Below are 21119 nucleotides of genomic sequence, written 5' to 3' on the forward strand. Positions count from 1 at the left end.
TTTTGCATAGTAAAAACATCTCGGGTTACGTATGTAACTGTTGTTCCCTGAGAAGGGAACGAGACGCTGCGTCTCCCTTGCCATACTTCCTGCGTCCCTGTAACGCCGTCTTTGGCAATATTTCAGATAGCGATATACTTCCTGGCTCCCGCGTCACCCTGTCTTTGTTGTTAAGCCTCACCATTGGTTGAATTTGATATACACATTCAGACGCACTTACCCCTGGAAGCGTCCCCAAAGTGTCACTGCAGTGACGGAGCGCGAGTTCCCTCGAAAGGGAACTGTAACAGTGTATCTTAAAACGTAACATGATGTAACTTTGCTCTCCCTTGAAGTGTTTCCCACATTTAGAGGGTATTGGACCTGGAAAGTCCTTGAAAGGTCCTTGAATTTGAAGTTAACTAAGGTGTGGGAACTCTGAATATGATAAATATATGCATTAGAAAAAAAAAACATCAATCACAAATGATGATTCCAGCCAAACATGCACACTACTAATTGTAACTAACACTGCGTGTGAACATGTTTTCCACATTTTCATATAAAATATAAACCAACAAATGTGTGTGTGTGTGTGTGTGTTATGCATCATTTTGGCATGATATTGCTAAACAAAAACTGCACAATGTTGCCCATAAAACTAATTAGTCATGTTTGTGATTAAGTGAAATCATGTGTGATTGATGTTTGTTAGAGTTAAACTTTCTAATGCATATATCTTATCAGATAAAAAACTTGGTGTTTTAGTACCCTTATAGCACAACGTTGCCCTGGGGCAACAAACAAAAAACACGGTGTTAGTATGAAAATAAAAACAAAGAAAATCTTCAGACAATCAAACATACTGATGCACATACACATTTTTTTCTGTAAAATTATTTCAATTTAAACATGTTAAAAAGTGATTTTTATCCTGGCAATTGGTGGCACTGCATCCCATGTGGCTTTGCTTCCAAAAAGCACTGCTCCACCCCCAAACAAAAGGTCACAACCACTCCAGCCCCTCATTTCATTGGAGAGACATGTCAGGTGATATTATACATATATTTCTTTAAATAAAAAATTTAAAGTGTCAGTGTGAGGCTCAAAAAGGTAGTTTGTTGCCTGAGGGTTAAAGAGACATTGCCTTGTTTGTGCAAAGCAATTCCAGACAACTTGGATGTGGTTCAAAATGCATGCTAGAATGCATAGAAAGATGAAGAGACCTAGTAAAACTGTACACGCTATACATATGATGACAAAGCCATCCACACAGGACAAACAGAGACTTATTTGTTTCAGTGTTAATTTAATCATACAAATGTTCACTTATACATACAGGAAAAGGCGTTTCATATTTTCTCTTTTTCACTGTGCTGTTATAGGACTCTACGCAAACACTCCTCTCAATCACACACCATGGCGTGGTGCAGAAAATCCAACAGAATAAAAAGAAAACGTGAAAAGAAAGACAACGCAGCAATGAATCAATCACACTTCTCACATGCAGAAGAAACACACACACAAAAAAAGGAAAATCCAAAGTGTCAAATACATGTGTGTGCCGTTTGGGACATTCACAAACACAGCTCAGATTAAACATTTTACCGATAAAAAAAAAGTAAATTCACCAAATGAGCCGTGGATGGGCCGAGCACTGTCAGTATTTCTCTGTCCGTATAAGCGGTTTGTATGCTTTTAACTACAAGCACAACTTTTTGAATATGGAAAACAATGCATAGATCATTTGCAATGCTTTAAAAAAAAATCTGGATACAATGTTGGGGAAACGGATGAGATAACATCAATCTCTTTGCCTTTCAAAGGTCAGTTTAGACAATCGATTTGCATACTGCTTGGGACGCTACCCCAATTTGTTTAAACGCTTTAATCTTCATCACATAACCCAATTTCTATTTTATTAGACGGAAAACATAATAGAAAGCAGTCGTTCGTTTCGTGTATGATTTATAAAGACAGAAAATAGCGAGTAAAACGGCACGCGGGCCTTTCAGATATATTTCGATATAAACATCCAAGAAGCTTTCCATCATACCACCAAACACAGAGGCACAATTCAAACCCACACATAAATTTCACACATTTTCTTTACGCATTAAAATATTATCTGGAGCAAAACATTTTTGACATTCATGAATCATTCAAGCAAATACAAATTAAAGGAATATTTTGGGTTAAATTTAACGCAGAAATAATATCCAGCTGTATCCATTTGCATCTATACAGAAATGCACTTTCAACGATTTTGATTCAATTAGATAAAATTTAACCCAGAGTATTTCTTTAATGGACCCATTCACACACCTTCCCTCTTTAAAACCCCTCAGTCTCATTTAAAACAGCTTAATACCATCTTAAGTCTAGGTGAACAACACAAACAGATGACTTAGAAAATGCATCGATGTGCTTGTGGACTCGGCGAGTGAGGAAATCAAAGCCACTTTTGTTAACTTTTATCTCTGATGGATAATAAAAATCAACATCAGCACTCAAGAACAATACAGATGTAAACAAATATAACAGCAACAAGATCATGACCGTGTTTCTGATAACAGCGATGTATTGAACCTGCGTGGTGGCAGCATTGAATCCCGAGCAATTTTGTAATGAATTAATAATGCGGCTGGCAGAGAATCGATATAAATGGTTGTTTTTACCAATTATGCAACTAAACCTTCGAGTAGACACATTGAACTTTTCTACTTCAAAACAATTCCTTATTTAAAGTAAAATTCGAAGAACGATGTAAAATTACTACTTAACAGGCGTTAATTCTTCGTCGATGGCTTTTTGCGCATGGTCGAAACATTCGCACATCTCACACTATTCAGAAAACATCTCAAGAATCAGAAAGAAATTATATTTGGCATTAAAAGAAAATATTTCTGTGACATTATTTTCATGTCAATTAAACAGACTTTTATTTTACATATATAGTATTTATGCCAATTTAAAAAAATTTAATTGTGTAAATCATAATTGTCATAAAAATAGTGTCACAAATTTGAAAGCTTTATATTCTGCAAAATATAATATCCTTTTTTATTTGATTTTGCTTTGAAATGGTTCCTGAATGTCATTCATTCAACTATTAACCCACCCGCCTCTCTTTCCTCGCACATCAAATCTCACTGCTGTAATGTGACGATACAGATCAAAAACTGTGTATTTCATTATATCACTTCTAGCACTCGATCTAAATCTAGCATTCACACATGCGTAACTCAGGTGTTGGTTGAATATTGATTTGGAGCCGATTTGTCCACACTTTCTGTGATGTTGTGATGTGTTGGGGTAGAGAGGGTCACAGAGTCTTTGGAATAAATCCACTCCTCCTCTCAATGAACCCCAGAAAAGGGCAAAAGTAGCAGCTCAGGTGAGCTAGACGGTGGTTTCTGTTTCTTAAGACTGTCCAAACGGGAAGGGTCCAGGAATGCCCTGGGAATAAAAGAAAAAGAGTGAGACGAAAATCTAATGGGATGCTTACATTCTCTCACGCAAACCTCATGCACAGATCCATTTCTAGATGTTTGCTTTCTGGCGAGAGAGACCCCAAATCTCGAACATCAAAGTAACTTTGGGTATGTTCAAATTTCTAACCTTAAAGGGACACTCCACTTTTTTTTTTAATAAACTCATTTTCCAGATTTCCTAAAGCTAAACACCTGATTTCCACCACTCTGGAATCCATTCAGCCGATTCTCCGGATCTGGCGCCAGCACTTTTAGCATAGCTTAGCATAATCCATTGAATCTGATTAGACCATTAGCATCATGCTAAAAAATAGGGGTGACCCCGAATAGTCGAAGATTCGATGCATCGATAGGAGAAGCCTGATTCGACTACCAATCTGACAGTCGAATCGTCGCAGATGTGTTATGAAATGAGGATCCTTTAATTTCGGTCGTATATGGGTGCACTGTGCACAACTCTGATTTCACGTATAACAGCTTTCTCCCAATATATTAATATACAGCATATTATTATAATTCTGCAAATAATATGTGAAGTATCACCTTTCACTAAATATTATTAAAATGCGTTAATAAATCCAGCAACCCCTGTGACCGGGCTACACGTCCATAAAAGGTTCCTATGTTAATAAACCATTGCCTCTTTGTTTCTACATTTAAAAGAAAAAGCTGGCAATTCTGGGTCTACTTTCATTCTTTTAATAATTTCTTAATTTTATTTTATTTATAATCACTTTGGGTTATCTGATGTATATATTTGGCTTGTGTTTTGTTTTCGTGCACTTGAGGCATTTTGCACATTTGTTCTGCACTTTGTTACTTCTGACCTGATTTTATAAAAAAAAAATGTATTTATTATAAACGTAAATTCTGATCTAATTTAAGTCTGTACATTTTGGATCGCTTTTCATTGTATAGATTTTGCACTATTGCGTGCTGGCCATGCTTGCGCACGCAATTTAGCCGAATGTGCTATGTGCTCTGCGTCTCATATTTAGAAGTTCATCAAACTAAACATTAAAAAAAGGATGTTTTCGACGGGTATACGTTTTTAAAATGTATTTAAAACAGAGTGGTTATCTTGTCAAAAGTTAAACTACAAAATAGGTAAGCTGTTTCTTTAAATTTTGGTGATGAAACGGAAAATATCTGCAATGAACCAATATTTATGCCTGACACGACTGTCTTTCTTGTGATTTAATATTATGGTTGGTGTTCGCTTTCAAATGATAGAAAAGAGATTCCTGAAATAAATAATTTCATCAGTTGTTTCTGTATCTAAAGTGAATGGAGATGATCAAAGTGAAAGCAAGCAGGTATTTCTGTGCTAAATAATAACGCGTAGTGTCTATAAAATCATTAATTTCAATGTTTTTATGAATTGTATATAAAGCTTAGTTTTTATAATTTGCAGTAACAATCACAAATTATTTGTCATTTCTCCTGCTTTGACGCGCTTAATCTCCAAATTAAATAAAAACACTGAATTAGCCGAGGTTTCCAAGGCAGGATCACCTTTGTTATAAATTTTTGTTTTAGTTATCAAAATGTTTTTTTTTTTGTGTGATGTTCTGTAGATCGTGGCTTTAAAATGTTATGAGGAATAATTAAACAAATGTTGCCTTACATTTTACCTTAAAAATATATAAATGCATCGTCAGTTTTGTCTTCGTTCATCACTTGAAAGACAGTTTTGGTCACTTTATCAGAAAGTTGTCTATGTGTGCTGCTTGTGAAAGAAAGTAAAAGATTTCAATTTGTACCTGGTCTGACCCCCTCCCAACTCATGCACACACACACACACACACACACACACACACACACACACATAGATGATTCGACTATCGGTCGACTATGAAAAGATTCGACAATTCTGATTCGAATATGTTAATCCTAAGTCGAGGACAGCCCTACTAAAAAATAACCAAAGAGTTTCAATATTTTTCCTATTTAAAACTTGACTCTTGTGTAGTTATGTCGTGTACTAAGACTGACAGAAAATTGTTGTAACATGGCTGCAGGAGGCGCAATGATATTAAGCACTGCCTGAAAATAGTCCCCTTGGTAACTTTCAATAGCAGGGGACTATTTTCAGGCGCTGCGTAATATCATTGCACCTCCTGCTGCCATGTTACATTAGTAAAGTCCTTGATTGTTGCGCCAGAATAAGAGTATAGTTCCTAGCCATATCTGCCTAGAAAATCACAACTTTTAGTTTTTCGTCAGTCTTAGTACACGATGTAACTACAGAAGAGTCAAGTTTTAAATAGGAAAAATATTGAAACTCCTTGATTATTTTTTAACGCAATGCTAATGGTCTAATCAGATTCAATGGATTGTGCCAAGCCATGCCAAAAGTGCCAGCGGGAGACCCGGAGATCGGCCGAACGGATTCCAAAATGGCAAAAATCAGACGTTCAACTCCAGGGGAGCTGAAAAATGAGCCTATTTTCAAAAAAGTGGCGTGCCCCTTTAAATTTCTATGTTCAACTTAATACCAAGGAAGATCTGGGGCACCATTGACTTGTATAGTAGGAGAAAATACTACTATGAAAGTGAATGGTGCTCCAGATATTTTTTAAATTATCTTTCTTGGTATCCAGCAGAAAAGAATCATTTATACAAGTTTGTAGGTTAAGTAAATAATGACAGAATTTTTTTTTTTTCAATTTAGGTAAGAGTAGTAGTAATAGTGACATTTGTTGTAGCTTAAATAAAACATACACACATATTATATGAATAGTAAAGGTTATACTTAAGATGTTTTATATTTCTACTATTATATTTTTCTACAATGAGCTTACTGTGCTGAACTTGTAAGCTACGAGTTATTTCATTTCACCCATTTGTATGGCACTCCATCTTGTGGCCGAGAGGCAACTTGGCCCTTTCACCAGCCGATGGACTGCCATTTATATTTTAAACACTTCCCGAAAATTACCACAAACAAGTAAAAAAAAAAACTAACTCTGAATAACAAATAAACACGGTAAACACCAATATGCATCACATATTTCATTAAAAAAAAGTACTATAGGAAAAAAAATTTACTATAGGAAAAATGCCATAAGGAAACTTCTGTAAACATTTTTGAGTGACGATAACGATATAAACAAATGATTAATCTAAATCTAAATGACTCTAAATGAGTTTTAAGTGAAAGCAAAACCATCAAATATTTTAAAGCACTAAAAATAAGTGTTTAAACTTTACCAGGTTGGCTCCTATAGAAATGAAGTAAAAAGATCTTGTATTATTTAAAAGACCTTAAGGTGTGTCTGTAAACAACCTTTAGTATACTATTATTTAGGCGGGTATTAAGATCACACCCCTCTGCTGCTCACATTACTTTGCCAAGTGCACCACATGTGCACGATCAGCTCTCATACACTACAAAAATTCACATAAAATGTATACAGAAATATACATTGGTAATGTTACTGTATTATTTATTGATGTATACAAGTAAAAATGATTAAATGTCATTCTTCTTTATGTTCATATATTACAGGGTGTAAAAAGATGAATCATTTATGGCTACATTGCCCAGCCCTTAATGTAATGTATCACACTTCACACGTCAAATAGGGAAGGTGTAACGCTGTGAATCATTGCAATGTGTTTTTTTGATTTGCTGTCACAAAACACAGGGCAGAAATCAAACAGGTGATTCACTGTCTTAAGGACATGCGTTATTTGTTGATGCCAGTAGAGCTGCACGTAACGATTATTTTCACAATCGATTAATCGGGCGATTATTTTTCAGATTAATCGACTAGTCGGAAAAAAACAAATATTTACTTAAATATTAGATTTTACACTTATTATAAATAAATAAGGCATGTAGAAATGTACTTTTAAAAATGCAAAGCCACACACTACTACAGAGTTTTACTGACATAATCTTTTTGATTTTGATATTTTAAGCCTTAAATAAAAAAGTTTGTGCAGCTTTTTAATAGTAAAACATCTTTGATGAGTATTAACATTATTGGCTATTAACAAAAAAAAAAAAAACGATTTTGATATAAAAGTTATATACAAGCATGCTACAGTAATAAAAACCTAATTTCCCCCCTTACTTTAAACGGGACATATCATGAAAATCTGACTTTTTCCATGTTTAAGTGAAATACTTGGGTCCCCAGTGCTTCTATCAACCTAGAAAATGTGTAAAAGATCAACCCAGTAACTTAGTTTTGGTAAACCATTCGTTGCATTTAAATGGACACACCCAAAAACAAAACACTTTTGCTCACACCTACAAAGTGGAAATTAAAATAATCTATAATAAATTATCTATATGATATATTGAGCTAAAACTTCACATACGTACTCTGGAGACACCAAAGATTTGTTTGACATCTTAAAGTCTTGTGAAATGCCCCCTTTAAAACAGATGCTTGTTTGCATCTACAACAAACTCTACAACAATTCAACAAATACAAACTCACTTAAGGATGAAATTAAACCTTAATTAACCAGTGTTCGTTTGCACTTTTGCTATCGTCATTGTCCTGTCAGGGTTGCCAGATCCGCGTAACAAAACCAGCCCAATGGCAATTAAAAATTAGTCCAAAAGCATCCCAATGACTATCACAGCCCAATACCAACAACTAATGGACCAAATCCTTCAATCTTAAACCCGCAGAAACAGTTTAAAAGTGGCCCAATTCAGAACCCTGCTTAAAGGCTGAGGACTTGGCAACGCTGCGGTCCTGGCAACACTGCCTTTCTTTTAAACAAGCTGGTCGCGCGGTGAGAAGCAGCAGCGCCTGATAAAAGTGCAGTTCGTGTTGTATGAAGAAACAGTGCCTGACTTTAATTATAAGTGCACAGTTTGTGCCGTATGAAGCAGATGCGTGTCCACGATGTCCAACGGTGGTGCGCAAGCATGTGACATCACAGACCAACTATTTTATTGATTAGTTGTTGCAGCCCTTGTGTTAAGACACTTAACAGTAGTTAAGGGTTCATCATAACTACCCTTGAACTTAGTTTTCTGGACTAAATCTACCACAAATATCTGGCATAAATCTAAGATTGACTTATTCATTAAAAAAAAATAGTTTTGCATCATGTTCACACACTTTGACGGTTAGTGAGCATTATTTAATGTCTGATATAGCGATCATTATTTCATACAGTTAACAATGGGTCTGTTTACACCTGGTATCAAGATGCGTTTTGGTCGATGGGACCACAAGTGGACAAGGCTAAGTACAGGTGTAAAACGTTTTAAGTTTGTCTAGTTTCGACCACATTCAGAGGTAGTCAAAAATGCATTCAAACGGATCGCTTTCGTGGTGCACAATACTTTCAATTGGTTTTGACAAAATATTTGTGCGCATCAACAAACCCGTCATTTCTCCCACTTGTTTTATTTAGTCGTCAACAGACTATCCCCTCAAAGTAATCAGGACGAAAGTGGAAAAAAGATACAGATTAAAAAACCAGGCGTGAACGGGAATGTGTCTTTCTCATCCACTTGTGATCGGATCGACCAAAGCACAACTTAATGCCAGGTGTAAACAGGGCCAATAATAACCTGCAAAGGTGTCAAAATTCAACAAACATTGAATACATACCTGGCTGTACGTCACTACTGATAAGTTGTTTTGGAGACCATTTGGTGTAATATTTACAGAGTTGTGAGTGAGTCCATTTTGATCTTGCTGAATGGAGTCCAGAGGGGCCTCCCATGGGCCCCCGGGGTCTTTTAGATGATCCTCATTGGTGTCCTGTTTGTTCTTCTGCGGGGAAGCGAAAGGGTTGAAGTCTCCCTCCAGGCTGCGGTGTGGCTGCGTGTTAAACTCCGTCTCAAATGAGGATAACTGCTGCGTGACGCCCAACAGGCCGCCCTCCTCAACACTCAAAATTACCCAGATCACATCTGCACAGTACGGGGATGGGATGAGTAACACATTTGGAATAACATAGTACTGCTGTACAATACCATATATACTCTATCCCTAATAAAGATAGCGCACACAAAAATGAAAATTAACCCACAGTTTACTCACCCTCATGCCATCTTAGGTATATATGAGTTTCTTGCTTCAACCGAACACATTATATTAAATAATATCCAGGCTTCTCCTAGCCTTGTAATGCAATTGAATGGTGGCCGATTTTGCGAAGCTCATCCATGTTCGGAAGCTGAAGCCAAATAGTGCATCCATCCATCATAAAAGTATCTATACAAGCCCAGTAAACTTTGTGGGTTAATTTTCGTTTTTTGGTGAACTATTCCTTTAACTTGACCTTCGATAACTAGTGACGTATAAACCAGAAGCGATACAATATGAATTTATATTATTTCCTTTAAGAAATGCTATTCATCATCAATACTTTTGCCTTGATATCCCTTTTAAAATATTTGCACCAATGCTTTGCCAATAAAGTTTATTAGTTATATAGATGCCACTGGCTGAATTATGTGGCATTCACACCAGACGGGGAAAAGGCAAAATGCAAAGACGCGAATAGGCATCCTCCGGCGCAGTACGCGTGAATGTCGTGGAAAGCATGTAAGGTGCATTCCCCGCGAATTGAGGGTTTGAAAAAATCTTTGGCTGCATTAACCAATCAGGAGCTTGCTGTAGTAGTGATGTGATTACAGGGAGTGAGCGGAGTCGCAGAAGACCCTCCCCTGACACGAATTTCCGCTTGAATGTCTCGACTGAATAGAATTAACTATCGAGTTAACTCAAAACGTTTTAGTGTCCAACTAAGCGCGAATAGCGCATTTTTGCCACCTCTACCGTGTCTGGGGTGAATGCACAGTTATACTTGCAATAGCAAGGTCATGCGATTACAATGAAATAACTTATTGCATACAGTTTCCTATTTCACACAATTTTTCCATTCCAAACTAGAGGTCTACACGGGTCCAAAAATTCCTACCCGAGCCCGATCAGACCTGTAAATGTGCTACACTGAACCGACCCGGACCCGTCTGTTGTTTTGAAAGCTGGACCCGACCCGGACCCGTCTATTATTTAAAAGCTGGACCCGGATCCGACGCGGACCCGTCTATTATTTAAAATCTGGACCCGAACCCGTCCGGGAAGACACAGACCCGACCGGCAAATATTCTTTAGCTAAATGTTATTAATAAGTCAATAAACAAGTAGCGAAAATTAAACTTTTTGTCTTACCCATAGAATTTAGTCTTCTCCCTCCTTGTACCTGACTGTGTGATGTGATGCACAATCCTTATTTCCAAGAAAGTTCCATCATGTTATTCCTCTCTTGACGATTGAAATGTTTAATGCTTATTCCAGCTTTAAAAGTCCACTTTACAGTCATTTGTTGTGTATCGGGTCAACTTGCTTAATAATGTTTGGCCATTTGGATTATAATAACGATTGCTCGTTCAGTGACCAAATATAAACTTTTTAACGCAATTTTAGCGTCATAGAAAAAATTTATGCGAAGTTTTTGTTGCTGTTTTTGAAAAAATTTATTTAAATGTGAGTGTGTTTTCTCCGAGTCCGATCGACCTCGGGTATTACCCACAATGTTAAACAGACCCGGGACCCGAAGTAATAGATTGAGACCCGACCCGGACCCGGCTGATCATTTAAAATATAGACCCGAACACGTACGGGTCTCGGGTCGGGTCCCGGGTCTTCGGTGTAGACCTCTATTCCAAACACAGCCTATGTTTCACATAAGCTTATGCAAATTATTCGAAGGACGATAGTTGTCTATATTGTTGTGGTCATCTATATTAGTTAGTGACACTGGGTGTTCATCATTAGCGTCACATCTCCGTAAAAGAGTCCAGTGGCCGTACACATCCTCCACTGGCCCTGGTACATGCCAGGAACGGCTGGACTACGCATCTGCACGCTCACATCGGAGATCTCCTGCGGTTCCAGCGATCGCACCATTACCATGTTCACATGACCAAACTGATCTCCTCCAACGTACTTCAGACTAACACCCGGAGGCCACGATTCTGCACCTGTAAAACAAAAAACAATCGTGAGGCAGATACAGCATTGCTTGAATCAAGCACAACTGATATCCTGTTACATTAATAATTAAAAATGTTTGCCACTCCTACAACACCTCTTATATCTAAAAACAAAACACACACACCTGTGTTCTGTATCCTCCATGTTTTTGTGAACTGTGTGTCTGGAGGGACCGACTCTCCCTCACCGATCGTCACGTCTTCCACAAAAGACATCAACGGTGTGTTGATATTTGGACTCTCAAAGTCATAATATGCCCCAATAGCTGCTTGAAGGTTCCTGTTGACACAAACATGAAAAAATGTACAAGAAAAATTGGTAACACTTTACAATAAGGTTGTATTAGTAAACATTAATAAACACATTAACCAACATGAACAAACAATGAACCTTATAGATTTTTTATTTATTAATTCTTGTTAATGTTAGTTAATGTCAATACAGTTATTTACAGTTACAGTATGTTTAAACAATGTATTTGTTAATGCTAAAATTAACATGAACTAATATTAATAAATGCAATAGAAGTAATGATCGTTGATAGTTCATGTTAGGTAATGCTTTAACTAATTGTTAACAAATACAACCTTATTGCAAAGTGTTACTGAGAAATTGAACAAAGGTCATACCCACCTCTTGTCTCGGCTCCAAAAACTACCAAAAACCTTCACTAACACAAAAGTTTATCTGTATGTGAAACCAAGGTTTGATGGACTTTGATGAAATGTTGTATTTCCTTTTTAGGGCATGTTTTTTGGTCATGATGCCACATTATTGGGAATATAGATAGATAGATATTATAATTAAATCTGAGAAATTTTGTATAGGTTAAATTATTACCTACAAGATAATTATAAAGAACTAAAAATGTACAAAATGAACTGATCAGAAAGCTTATGTCGAAAACAAAAGTAGGGAAAGACTTTGTGGCCTGTGTGTCAGACCTGAGATGAAAGTACACTTATTACGTAACTCTGATCCAAAACTTTACACCTTGTCAATAAACACAAAGTTTATACAAACACGAACAAGTCTGTTTTTCATAAAATACACAGATTAGTACTTATTTTAGTTTAGATTAAGATTTTACATGGTAATGAAAAACAATCTACTCGCAAAGTCGTGACTGAGCGACATTACACGATGTGTGTTCTCAAAACCAAGTGAACTTAATAGTTAGCCAGCACTTCATCATCACAGTCGCTATCCAAACTGCATTTTCGTACTCGATTGGAGTCAGCATAATTTTTTGAAAATCGCAGATACTTGGAACCTCAACTTAACTGACTCGGCAACATTTTATGATGCCCACACTTGCTGCCTACATAGGACGCTCAGTAGAATTTGGAACGCAGCCCGTGTAGTAGCCTGCTGCTAACACAAACAAGCTAATTGTTTGTCAACTGACAGAAATGAAACAAGAGTTATTTAAGAAACGTTTTGCGCAAAATGTATTTTAAACAGTTTGTTGGTCTAAAAAATGACTTTTGCAGCTCATGTTTTGCGAAATCGAACATCTGTTGCCTTTATAAACAGTCAGTTAGCAGTTAGCTTGTTGTCTGTTTCGCTTCATCCCAGTTTAAACTTGTCACGGCTCGTGACAGCTGTCATTTCAAAGCTATTTTTCACATACAAGACATCAAAAGTGAGAACATCGCAAAGGGAAATTCGCCATGTTGACGCACGGACCAGGACCCCCAGTAGGCCGCAGTTCAGTCCTCGGACTCACCAGTTGGTCATGTCCAGGAAGAAGGCGCAACCAGCCGGGTTGAGCTGGAAGCCAAGCAGCCTCTGGAACTCCGAGATGAGGACATCTTTATCCGTGGTGCCCATGCAGCTGAACTTTTGCATGAGCTCCGGATCCAAGTCTATGTCCATGCCCTCCATGAGCATGCAGCTGTCCCGGGGCAGCAACGGGGGGAAGAGTTTTAATTGAGTCCGAGGCCTTCTCCAGTCATAACAAGCGACCCGATAACAAGCTCAGTACGCATGGCTGCGGGCGGGGCGTTACGTAGCGGGTGACGTAACCGTGGTGCGGCCGACGTCAGCTGTTGCTATTCGACTGTGTCTGCGGCATTAGTCAATTCATCATGACAATGAATAATTTCAATGTCTGTCAATGCTTGACAATTCATCATGAAAATGGATATTTCCATGTCTAACTTTTAAGGCTTGAATTTTGAATTTCACGTAGATTTTAATCCATTGAAATCGTTTGTGAAATGTAAACGCTATTGCTTAACGTTTTTACGTTTTTTACTTCTAAATTTTACTTACTTATTTTTACTTATAATAACGCTAACCAGGCTACTTCTAAATGTAAATGGCAGTCTTGCCCGATCCAAGATGGCGGAGCTTTTGACGTATGATTGGTGTATCATAATCCCAAACATTCATGGTGGTACCATGGTACAATTAATTTACTTTGTTGCTTCAAAGATAACACAAGACAGAGTTCTAAAAATAAGAAGTGTATTCTTGAGCACTGTACCAAGATATAGGGGCGTCACGTGATTTGCAACTGAATAGATTTATGATATTTACTTACAGTACTTAAATTACTTCAAATTACACATAATCCTCTTAAACACAAAAGCACTGAAATTTTTGTAAATGCATTTATTTACATAGTTATACAAAATGGGGCAATTGTAAAAGCAGGCGGTAAAATTCACTATCGCTGTAGTGGGTGTACGGGAACTTGTCACTTGCGTGGTTTCCATAACGACCAAAGCCACAGGTCAGAGGTCACAATAAGCTCACGGCGGCAGATGCGTTTTATTCATCTTCTCTGTGTAACCTTGTTAAACAAGTTAAAAAGTAAGTTTTCATGTATAGTAAATTCAGAATTGCTACATAGCCTTTTTGTTTCAAACATAATCGACCTGTTTGTCATGTGATCACAAGTGTTGTCGTTTGTGTAGTGAATTTCTACTTACCATTTACCCGTAAACCACTTTCTATTACATTTATTTTATATATTATGAAATCCACAGCATTGATTTAATGCATAATATTTGCACAGTTGTAAATAAATTAAACCACAGAATATTATGCATTGTCATAATATTAGTCATATTGGTTATTTTGTATTTCTGCTGTACCGGAAGTTCATTATTCCTTCACACATGTTTCAGTTGTTTTTGTATTGTCAGGAGACAGAACAGGAATGAGGTATTGAGATTATATAATAGACAGGGGAGTGTATCTGAAAGATAAAACCATTCAGCTGTGATTTAATTCATGCTTGTTGAACGTTTGGCTAATTATTAGAAAAAACAATATCGATGTGATAGAATGGGGGAATGATTTGGTAATTTGAGTGAAAATTATTGTCCCTTCTGTTCATTTATGTAGTTTATTGCTTTGGTTAACCAATACAGATATGCTACATGGAATGAGGAGACTTAAGGGAAAATTAAAGGGGTCATATTATGAGATTTTTTTAAAGAAGTAAAATACATCTTTAGTGTCCCCAGAGTACGTATGTGAAGTTTTAGCTCAAAATACCTCACAGATATTTTATTATAGCATGTTAAAATTGCCACTTTGTAGGTCAGAGCCAAAATGTACCAATTTTGGGTGTGTCCTTTTAAATGCAAATGAGCTAATGGAATGCAAACACTGGTCACAATGATGGTGGTTTGTTGTAATTGAAACTCACTTGTGCTTATATTTTTTCTGTCCTTTTTCTCTGCACTAAATGGCAGTGCCATGGTTGGATAGTGGCAGTATTATTGTAATTGAACTTCTACCTACATAAATCAGCCGAAATTTGTGAATATTTCATACAGAGAACGGAACTCATAACCTTGTTTATACTATGATTGATGTTGAAAATAAACTGTGCACTCTCTATATTATATATTTAGAGTTATATATTTATGTATAGTGTGCATTCTTTGTTGTATAATATTCACACAGGGTTTCTGTTTTAAATTGAGCTTCCTCTGAGGATGAACCCACTACAGATCCACAAGTCTCAGTAACTTGATTAGCCAAGCTGTCAGGATTAATAAGGCCAGACCTGAGATCCAGAGTACGAGACCCATCGCTGTGTCAGCTAGTTACCAAAGCCAAAAGGTGCACGGTATTATATCTGTTGTGTTTTCTCGCCACAATCAATATTTGAACTTTGGTTGATGCATCATTCTGGGAATGCTTGCATTGTTTGTATGTAATAGACGTTTGTGCAAAAACACGTAATGTTGCAGTACCTTTTATAGTTTGTTTTCCTAAGCAAATTGGTTTCAAATAGCACTATACTTTCCTTGTAACAATTAAAACTTAAATCAATTTAGTAAATATTTAATTACTTTAAGTAACCCTTCGTTTTAGTCTTTCTCTACTTAATTTCTATTTCAGGCACTGTTGTGCACATCTTAGATGTGCTGTTGAATGCATCCTGACACCACTCATTAGTTTTAGCCCTTTAGTTAGGAACCGCTGTGTGTGTATATCTGAGATTGTTGTGTGGGGAAGGAAGGGAAGGAAACGCTTTACAAAACCCCTGTTTCTTGGCAAGGGGAGGGCAAATAGGACACAAACTGTGGGTGGACCTCTGAGACAAGCACCTTCAAAAAACAAGAGCACCACAAGTGCACACACTCGGATAGATTTGAGGAAACTGAGCTTATTAGTTTAAGTGTAATACCATGGATTATAAAAGCGTAGGCTGACTGATACCAAGTGCACAAACTAACTGTTAAGCAGATTTGTTTCCCAGCAGAGACGGATTTCTTCACTGTTGTTCCAGGATTCCAAAATGTCTGATCCCGCTCCGGAGGCTCGCACCACTGCACCTGTGGTCCACCAGGACCGGACTGATAATAATGCCTGCGCTTCAACAGAGCCTTCACCTGGATATCTGAACCTGTCATGCGGCCTCTACCAATCAGACTCTGACCTGCTGGCTTCCCCTGATTGTGAGGTTGATGGGCCTCCATACGACCGAAGTGGATCCCTGTCCGACTGTGTTGTCGAGAGGAAGGAAACCAAGCAGATGCCATCGCTCGCCTCCGAATGGGACGAGGTAAGAACTGAGGAATTAGAGACTGGGGTGGGAGCACAGAACAGCAGAACAGACTTCCTGGCATGTGAAACAAATGATTGAGGCCGTGGGTTGTGGGCATGGAGTTTACTTTGTGGAAGTCAAATTATATGCACTACTTTGGTGTTTATTTAGATCATTTATTGATGAATACATTTGGAAACTTTTCTTTGTCCCATATAGGGCTGCATAACGATTAATCGCAACTAATCGTTTGTAGAATAAAAGTTTTTGTTTACATCATATATGTGTGTGTACTGTGTATAATAATTATATAAGTACACACACATGCATGTATATATTTAAAGGTCCTGTTCTTTCTGTGTTTTTGAAGCTTTGATTGTGTCTACAGTGCGCAATATAACATGTGTTCATGTTTCACGTGTAAAAAGCGGTATTTTTCACACAATTTACTTATCTGTATACCTCTGTTTTCAGTGTCCTAAACATGGGCTGATGTCTTCCTTGTTCTATAAAGTCCCTCCTTCAGAAATATGTACCGAGTTCTGATTGTGTAGTTTGTTAAGTGTGTTGTGATTCGATAGCAGCTTAGTTGCCGTTAGCTTAGCTAGCGACTGACGTATTCCTGTGGGCGGAGTTTAGTTAAAAAATGTTCTAGTCACGTCATTAAAGCAGGAAGTAGAGAGCTGTAGTCCAAACTGGCCGTTTGCTGTAGGCTAATTCTGTTAAAGAAAATATATCGCCTGCCAGTGAACTTTGAGCTTTATGATTTTACAGGTATTATTAATGCTATTATAGCAACATTACACACTAACTAGGGTTTAAATAATGGGATCAGAAAGAACGTGACCTTATTTACATGTATACAGTTTTATATTTATATATAATTTATATTATATATAAATACTTAATATGTAAATATTTATATATACAATTATAAATATATTTCTTCTTAAAATTATACATGTATGTGTATTTATGTATACATAATTATTATACACAGTACACACATAGTATTTATATGATGTAAACAAAACTTTTATTCCGCAAACGATTAGTTGGGTTTGTATCCAAATCTTCTTGTGTAATTCTAAGAAGCCCATATGGCAAAAAATATATTTTAAAATATAATATTAAATATATTTTAAAATAAAAAAAATGGCCAAAAATATATATGTACTGAAATATATTTTGAAAAATGTTTACAAAAATTTATTTTTCACCTATATATTTTGTATATTTAAAAAAATATATATATTAAAGCATTCATATTTACCGAGCCCCTAAGGTGACATTGGAGTAAAAAAATCTAAAGTTTATTTTCACGTACTCACGCAGATTTGTGCAGAATTTTCTTTTAAAGTTTAGTTTTGCTTGCTCATGTGAAACTTTCACGCACTCGATAGTTTCACGTGCGCACTCGATAGTTTCACGTGCGCACTCGATAGTTTCACGTGCGCACCCAACCTAAACTTTATTTCCCCTTAGGGGCTCCGTACATATTTACGTTACATTGGAAGAAAAACTTTGTATGTTACAAACCTGATAACATAACAGGTTTAAAAAATTTATATTTAAATATATTTTGAACAAAAATAGACTTAATTTTATATTTTATACTTATACTATATACATTTTATGCAACCTTTATTTTTTTGCCACATGGGTTGTAAAACTAGAAATGTATTTGTTGCCCCTGAAATACATTTTGAAATATATGTTAATATGAACGTTAAAACGAATATATTTTCAAATATTTAAAAAAATTTAATTAAGCTTTACTTTCCACAAGTTTATTTATTATATAACCCGCTTAATCTCCGCTTAATCTCCTTATCCGTTTATATGTGTGTATATATATATATATATATATATATATATATATATATATATATATATATATATATATATATCCCAAGGGTTTTTACCTCCTAGGACTTTTTTTGATTTCCTCGGCTAAAAGCCCGGGTTTTTTTTCTCCTAGGGGGTTTTTTAACCCAGGGAGGCAGCCTTCTTGGGCTTAACTTAGCTTCCTCTTCTAGACGTTACATTAGTTATACGCTCGCTTATAATGTTGAGTCATAGCCGCAGCAAATTTAACTGCTTATGCTATCGTGTATTATGTTGTGCTATCTGTCGCTTTTCTGTGCTTTTCACTGTTTCTATTAATGTAAAGCTGCTTTGAAACAATGAACTATTGTGAAAAGCGCTATATAAATAAAATTGAATTGAATATATTTTTGGCCAAAAAATTATAATCTTTTTGCCGTATCGTATATTACAAGTCAGTACACAACTTGCATGTTACGAAATACTCTAAACAAACAACTAATAAGCTATAGTTACTTATATTATAAATACTTTTATAATGTAACGCTTTTAAAAGTAAAAGTCCTCACTGCTGTATGTGGGTGGGGCAGGAACCACAGCAGGATGAGAGGATGAGCAGAAGAGGGAGGGAGGCGGAGGCAGCGGTCTTGACAGTATCAGCGCCGGTGGCTGAATGCTGAACGCTTGGTTGGACCCATCAGTCCTTCTGCTGTGTGCTGGCCGCAGCACACAGGGCTAATTGGGCCTTTACTGTCGCTCCGCATCTTCTCAGGAAGTTTCCCAGGGGTCGGCCCACGCTGCATCTATAACAGCTCCTCTCCTCTCGCACGAGAGCGTCAGTCAGAAGCAGAATGAGCACCGTCGTCGCTGCCTTCACGCTGTTAAATCAGCAGTTTAACTGCGTGACAATGATGAACGTACATGCTGATTAAATTATCGATTACGATTATTCTTGCCATCAGCTTTAATGATATCTTGCAGGCTATTGACCAGACAAATGCAGTAGTATTTTCTATGATGATATGAATCAGTTGGGCACTCGTGGTTGGGCGTTCTGGGATTTTAACTACAGTATGGCTGTAGTGTGATGGTAAGTGTTAAAACCCCTTCGATTGTAGTAAAGTACAGCTTTGTGTGGTTTAAAATGGCAGCATTTCACAATGCACTCTAAAAGAAAAGGTTTTAAAAAGAGGTTTTGCAGTGATGCCATGAAGAACTATTTTTGGGTCCCCTAAGAACCTTTTAGTGAATGGTTCCTAAAATAACCATTTCTTACACTCTAAAAAATGCTGGGTTATTTTCAACCCGGCGTTGGGTCAAAAAGGGACTTTGCAATGGATTGTTACAACCTGAAATGCTATGTTGTTTTAACCCATTGTTGGGTCCAATATAAACATATTCCCAGGTTAATTTAACCCAGTGGCAAGGCTCAACCCTTTTTGACCCAGGGCTTGTTAAATACAGCGGAGGCAGCCGATTAGTCATGTGGGTTTAATGTTTGGTACATAAGAATTTATTCGTCAAATGCATTTCCATCTCATATTTTGCACAACAACAACAAAAAACAGTTATTGTAAATTAAAGGTGCAGTGTGTAAATTTTAAGAGTGTGTATTGGCAGAAATGCATTATAACAGAGCTTCCCAAAATTCAGAATAGTAAGTCTCCCCAAAAACATAGCCCCCCATTTGTACATTACATATATTTTTAATAAAGCAGATTGTCTCCTTGCACAAAATTATCAACATTTATTAACCACTTTTTGAGAATCTCATGTGAATTAAGAGCAATACTATGAGCAATATTAAATAATTATGAGAAATATTTGTATATTCTGGTGAAAGATGACGTAAACATTCTTTACAAATATATTTAAATCCATAACACTACATACTTTCTGCATACTATTTTCAATTATAATGCAAAGTGTTTAAGCTACATATTTCACAAATCTGTTGCAATGAATTAAATAAAATCTAAAACCATTTATCTCACCTCACTATAATGGGAATTGTTTTATATGCTTTATGTTTATGGGGAGGGAAAAATCACATTTCAGAACAATTAGTGGTGATTCACATATTGCATCTTTTGCACGCTCAAGTTCATCATTTGAAATGTAGGCACGCGGTATGCACGCTCATAATAGAAGCGGCGCACGGGACACACACGCGGTGCGACGTGCTCGTTTTTTCCAGGCGTGTCCGCACCGCATCAAGGTTAAAAACATTTCAAGATTTTCAGAATGCTGCAAGCGCACTGCAGGTCATGTGACAAAAACCTACATGTGAACGGGCCCTTAGAATATTTTAATTATTTTAATATTTTGATTTATCCTAGCCAAGGCCTCCCCGCAGTACCGCGACGGCCCACTGGGGGGCCGCGGGCCACAGTTTGGGAAGCACTGCAATATAATCTACATAACTATATTATCAATGGTGTATAAAGACCTTGCATAATAAACTGTATTGTTTTTATTACCTTAGATTGAGACGTTTTTATCTACATACACCACAGGTCCCCTTACATGGAAGTCGGCATTTTGTAGCACCATGTTTCTATAGTAGCTAGGGCTGCACGATTAATCGCATGCGATTGTCATGCGCATCTCGTCATTAAAGACGGTTCCTTGATTAGTAATAAATCGCCATCAGCTGCTTTCAGATCGAGCGGCATTTGGGTTGGGCATTTACTACACAGAGCCGTAGTTCACTGACAAGAGGGGAAATGTCGCGGATGAATCGCTTGCGATTATGATATTTAAAAAAAAAATGTCACTCCATCTGAAAGCAGCTGATGGCGATTTACTACTAATCAAGGA

The 21119-nt window shown here is 36.9% G+C and overlaps 2 protein-coding genes across 7 annotated transcripts in view; one reads left to right on the forward strand and one right to left on the reverse strand.

Moving 5' to 3' along the window:
• Positions 1-1268: 1268 nt before the first annotated feature.
• Positions 1269-13487, reverse strand: ilrun (inflammation and lipid regulator with UBA-like and NBR1-like domains). The gene is made up of 5 exons (XM_073870504.1): positions 13188-13487; positions 11583-11737; positions 11242-11445; positions 9062-9360; positions 1269-3438 (listed from the first exon to the last, which is right to left on the reverse strand). The coding sequence occupies exons 1-5, from the start codon at positions 13349-13351 to the stop codon at positions 3403-3405; spliced, it is 858 nt and encodes a 285-aa protein (XP_073726605.1). The 5' UTR covers positions 13352-13487; the 3' UTR covers positions 1269-3402.
• Positions 13488-13689: 202 nt separating this feature from the next.
• Positions 13690-21119, forward strand: part of anks1ab (ankyrin repeat and sterile alpha motif domain containing 1Ab) — a 39201-nt gene continuing 31771 nt past the window's right edge. For 4 of the 6 annotated variants that reach the window (XM_073870503.1, XM_073870502.1, XM_073870498.1 and 1 more), the window contains exon 1: positions 15558-16490. In XM_073870503.1, coding sequence (XP_073726604.1) covers positions 16224-16490 — 267 coding nt within the window. In that variant the 5' untranslated portion in view covers positions 15558-16223. The other 2 variants (XM_073870500.1, XM_073870499.1) reach the window with 2 other exon arrangements.

The sequence above is a fragment of the Misgurnus anguillicaudatus genome, chromosome 8 (genome assembly GCF_027580225.2).
Source record: "Misgurnus anguillicaudatus chromosome 8, ASM2758022v2, whole genome shotgun sequence".
NCBI classification, from domain to species: domain Eukaryota; kingdom Metazoa; phylum Chordata; class Actinopteri; order Cypriniformes; family Cobitidae; genus Misgurnus; species Misgurnus anguillicaudatus.

Coding starts and splice junctions, on each gene's coding strand:
- ilrun (XM_073870504.1), bottom strand. CDS start 13,351: ATGCTCATGGAGGGCATGGACATAGACTTGGATCCGGAGCTCATGCAA. Junction 11,446..11,582: donor ATGGAGGATACAGAACACAG/GTGTGTGTGTTT, acceptor TTTGTTTTACAG/GTGCAGAATCGTGGCCTCCG. Junction 9,361..11,241: donor ACTCTTTTACGGAGATGTGA/CGCTAATGATGA, acceptor GTGCAGATGTGA/TCTGGGTAATTTTGAGTGTT.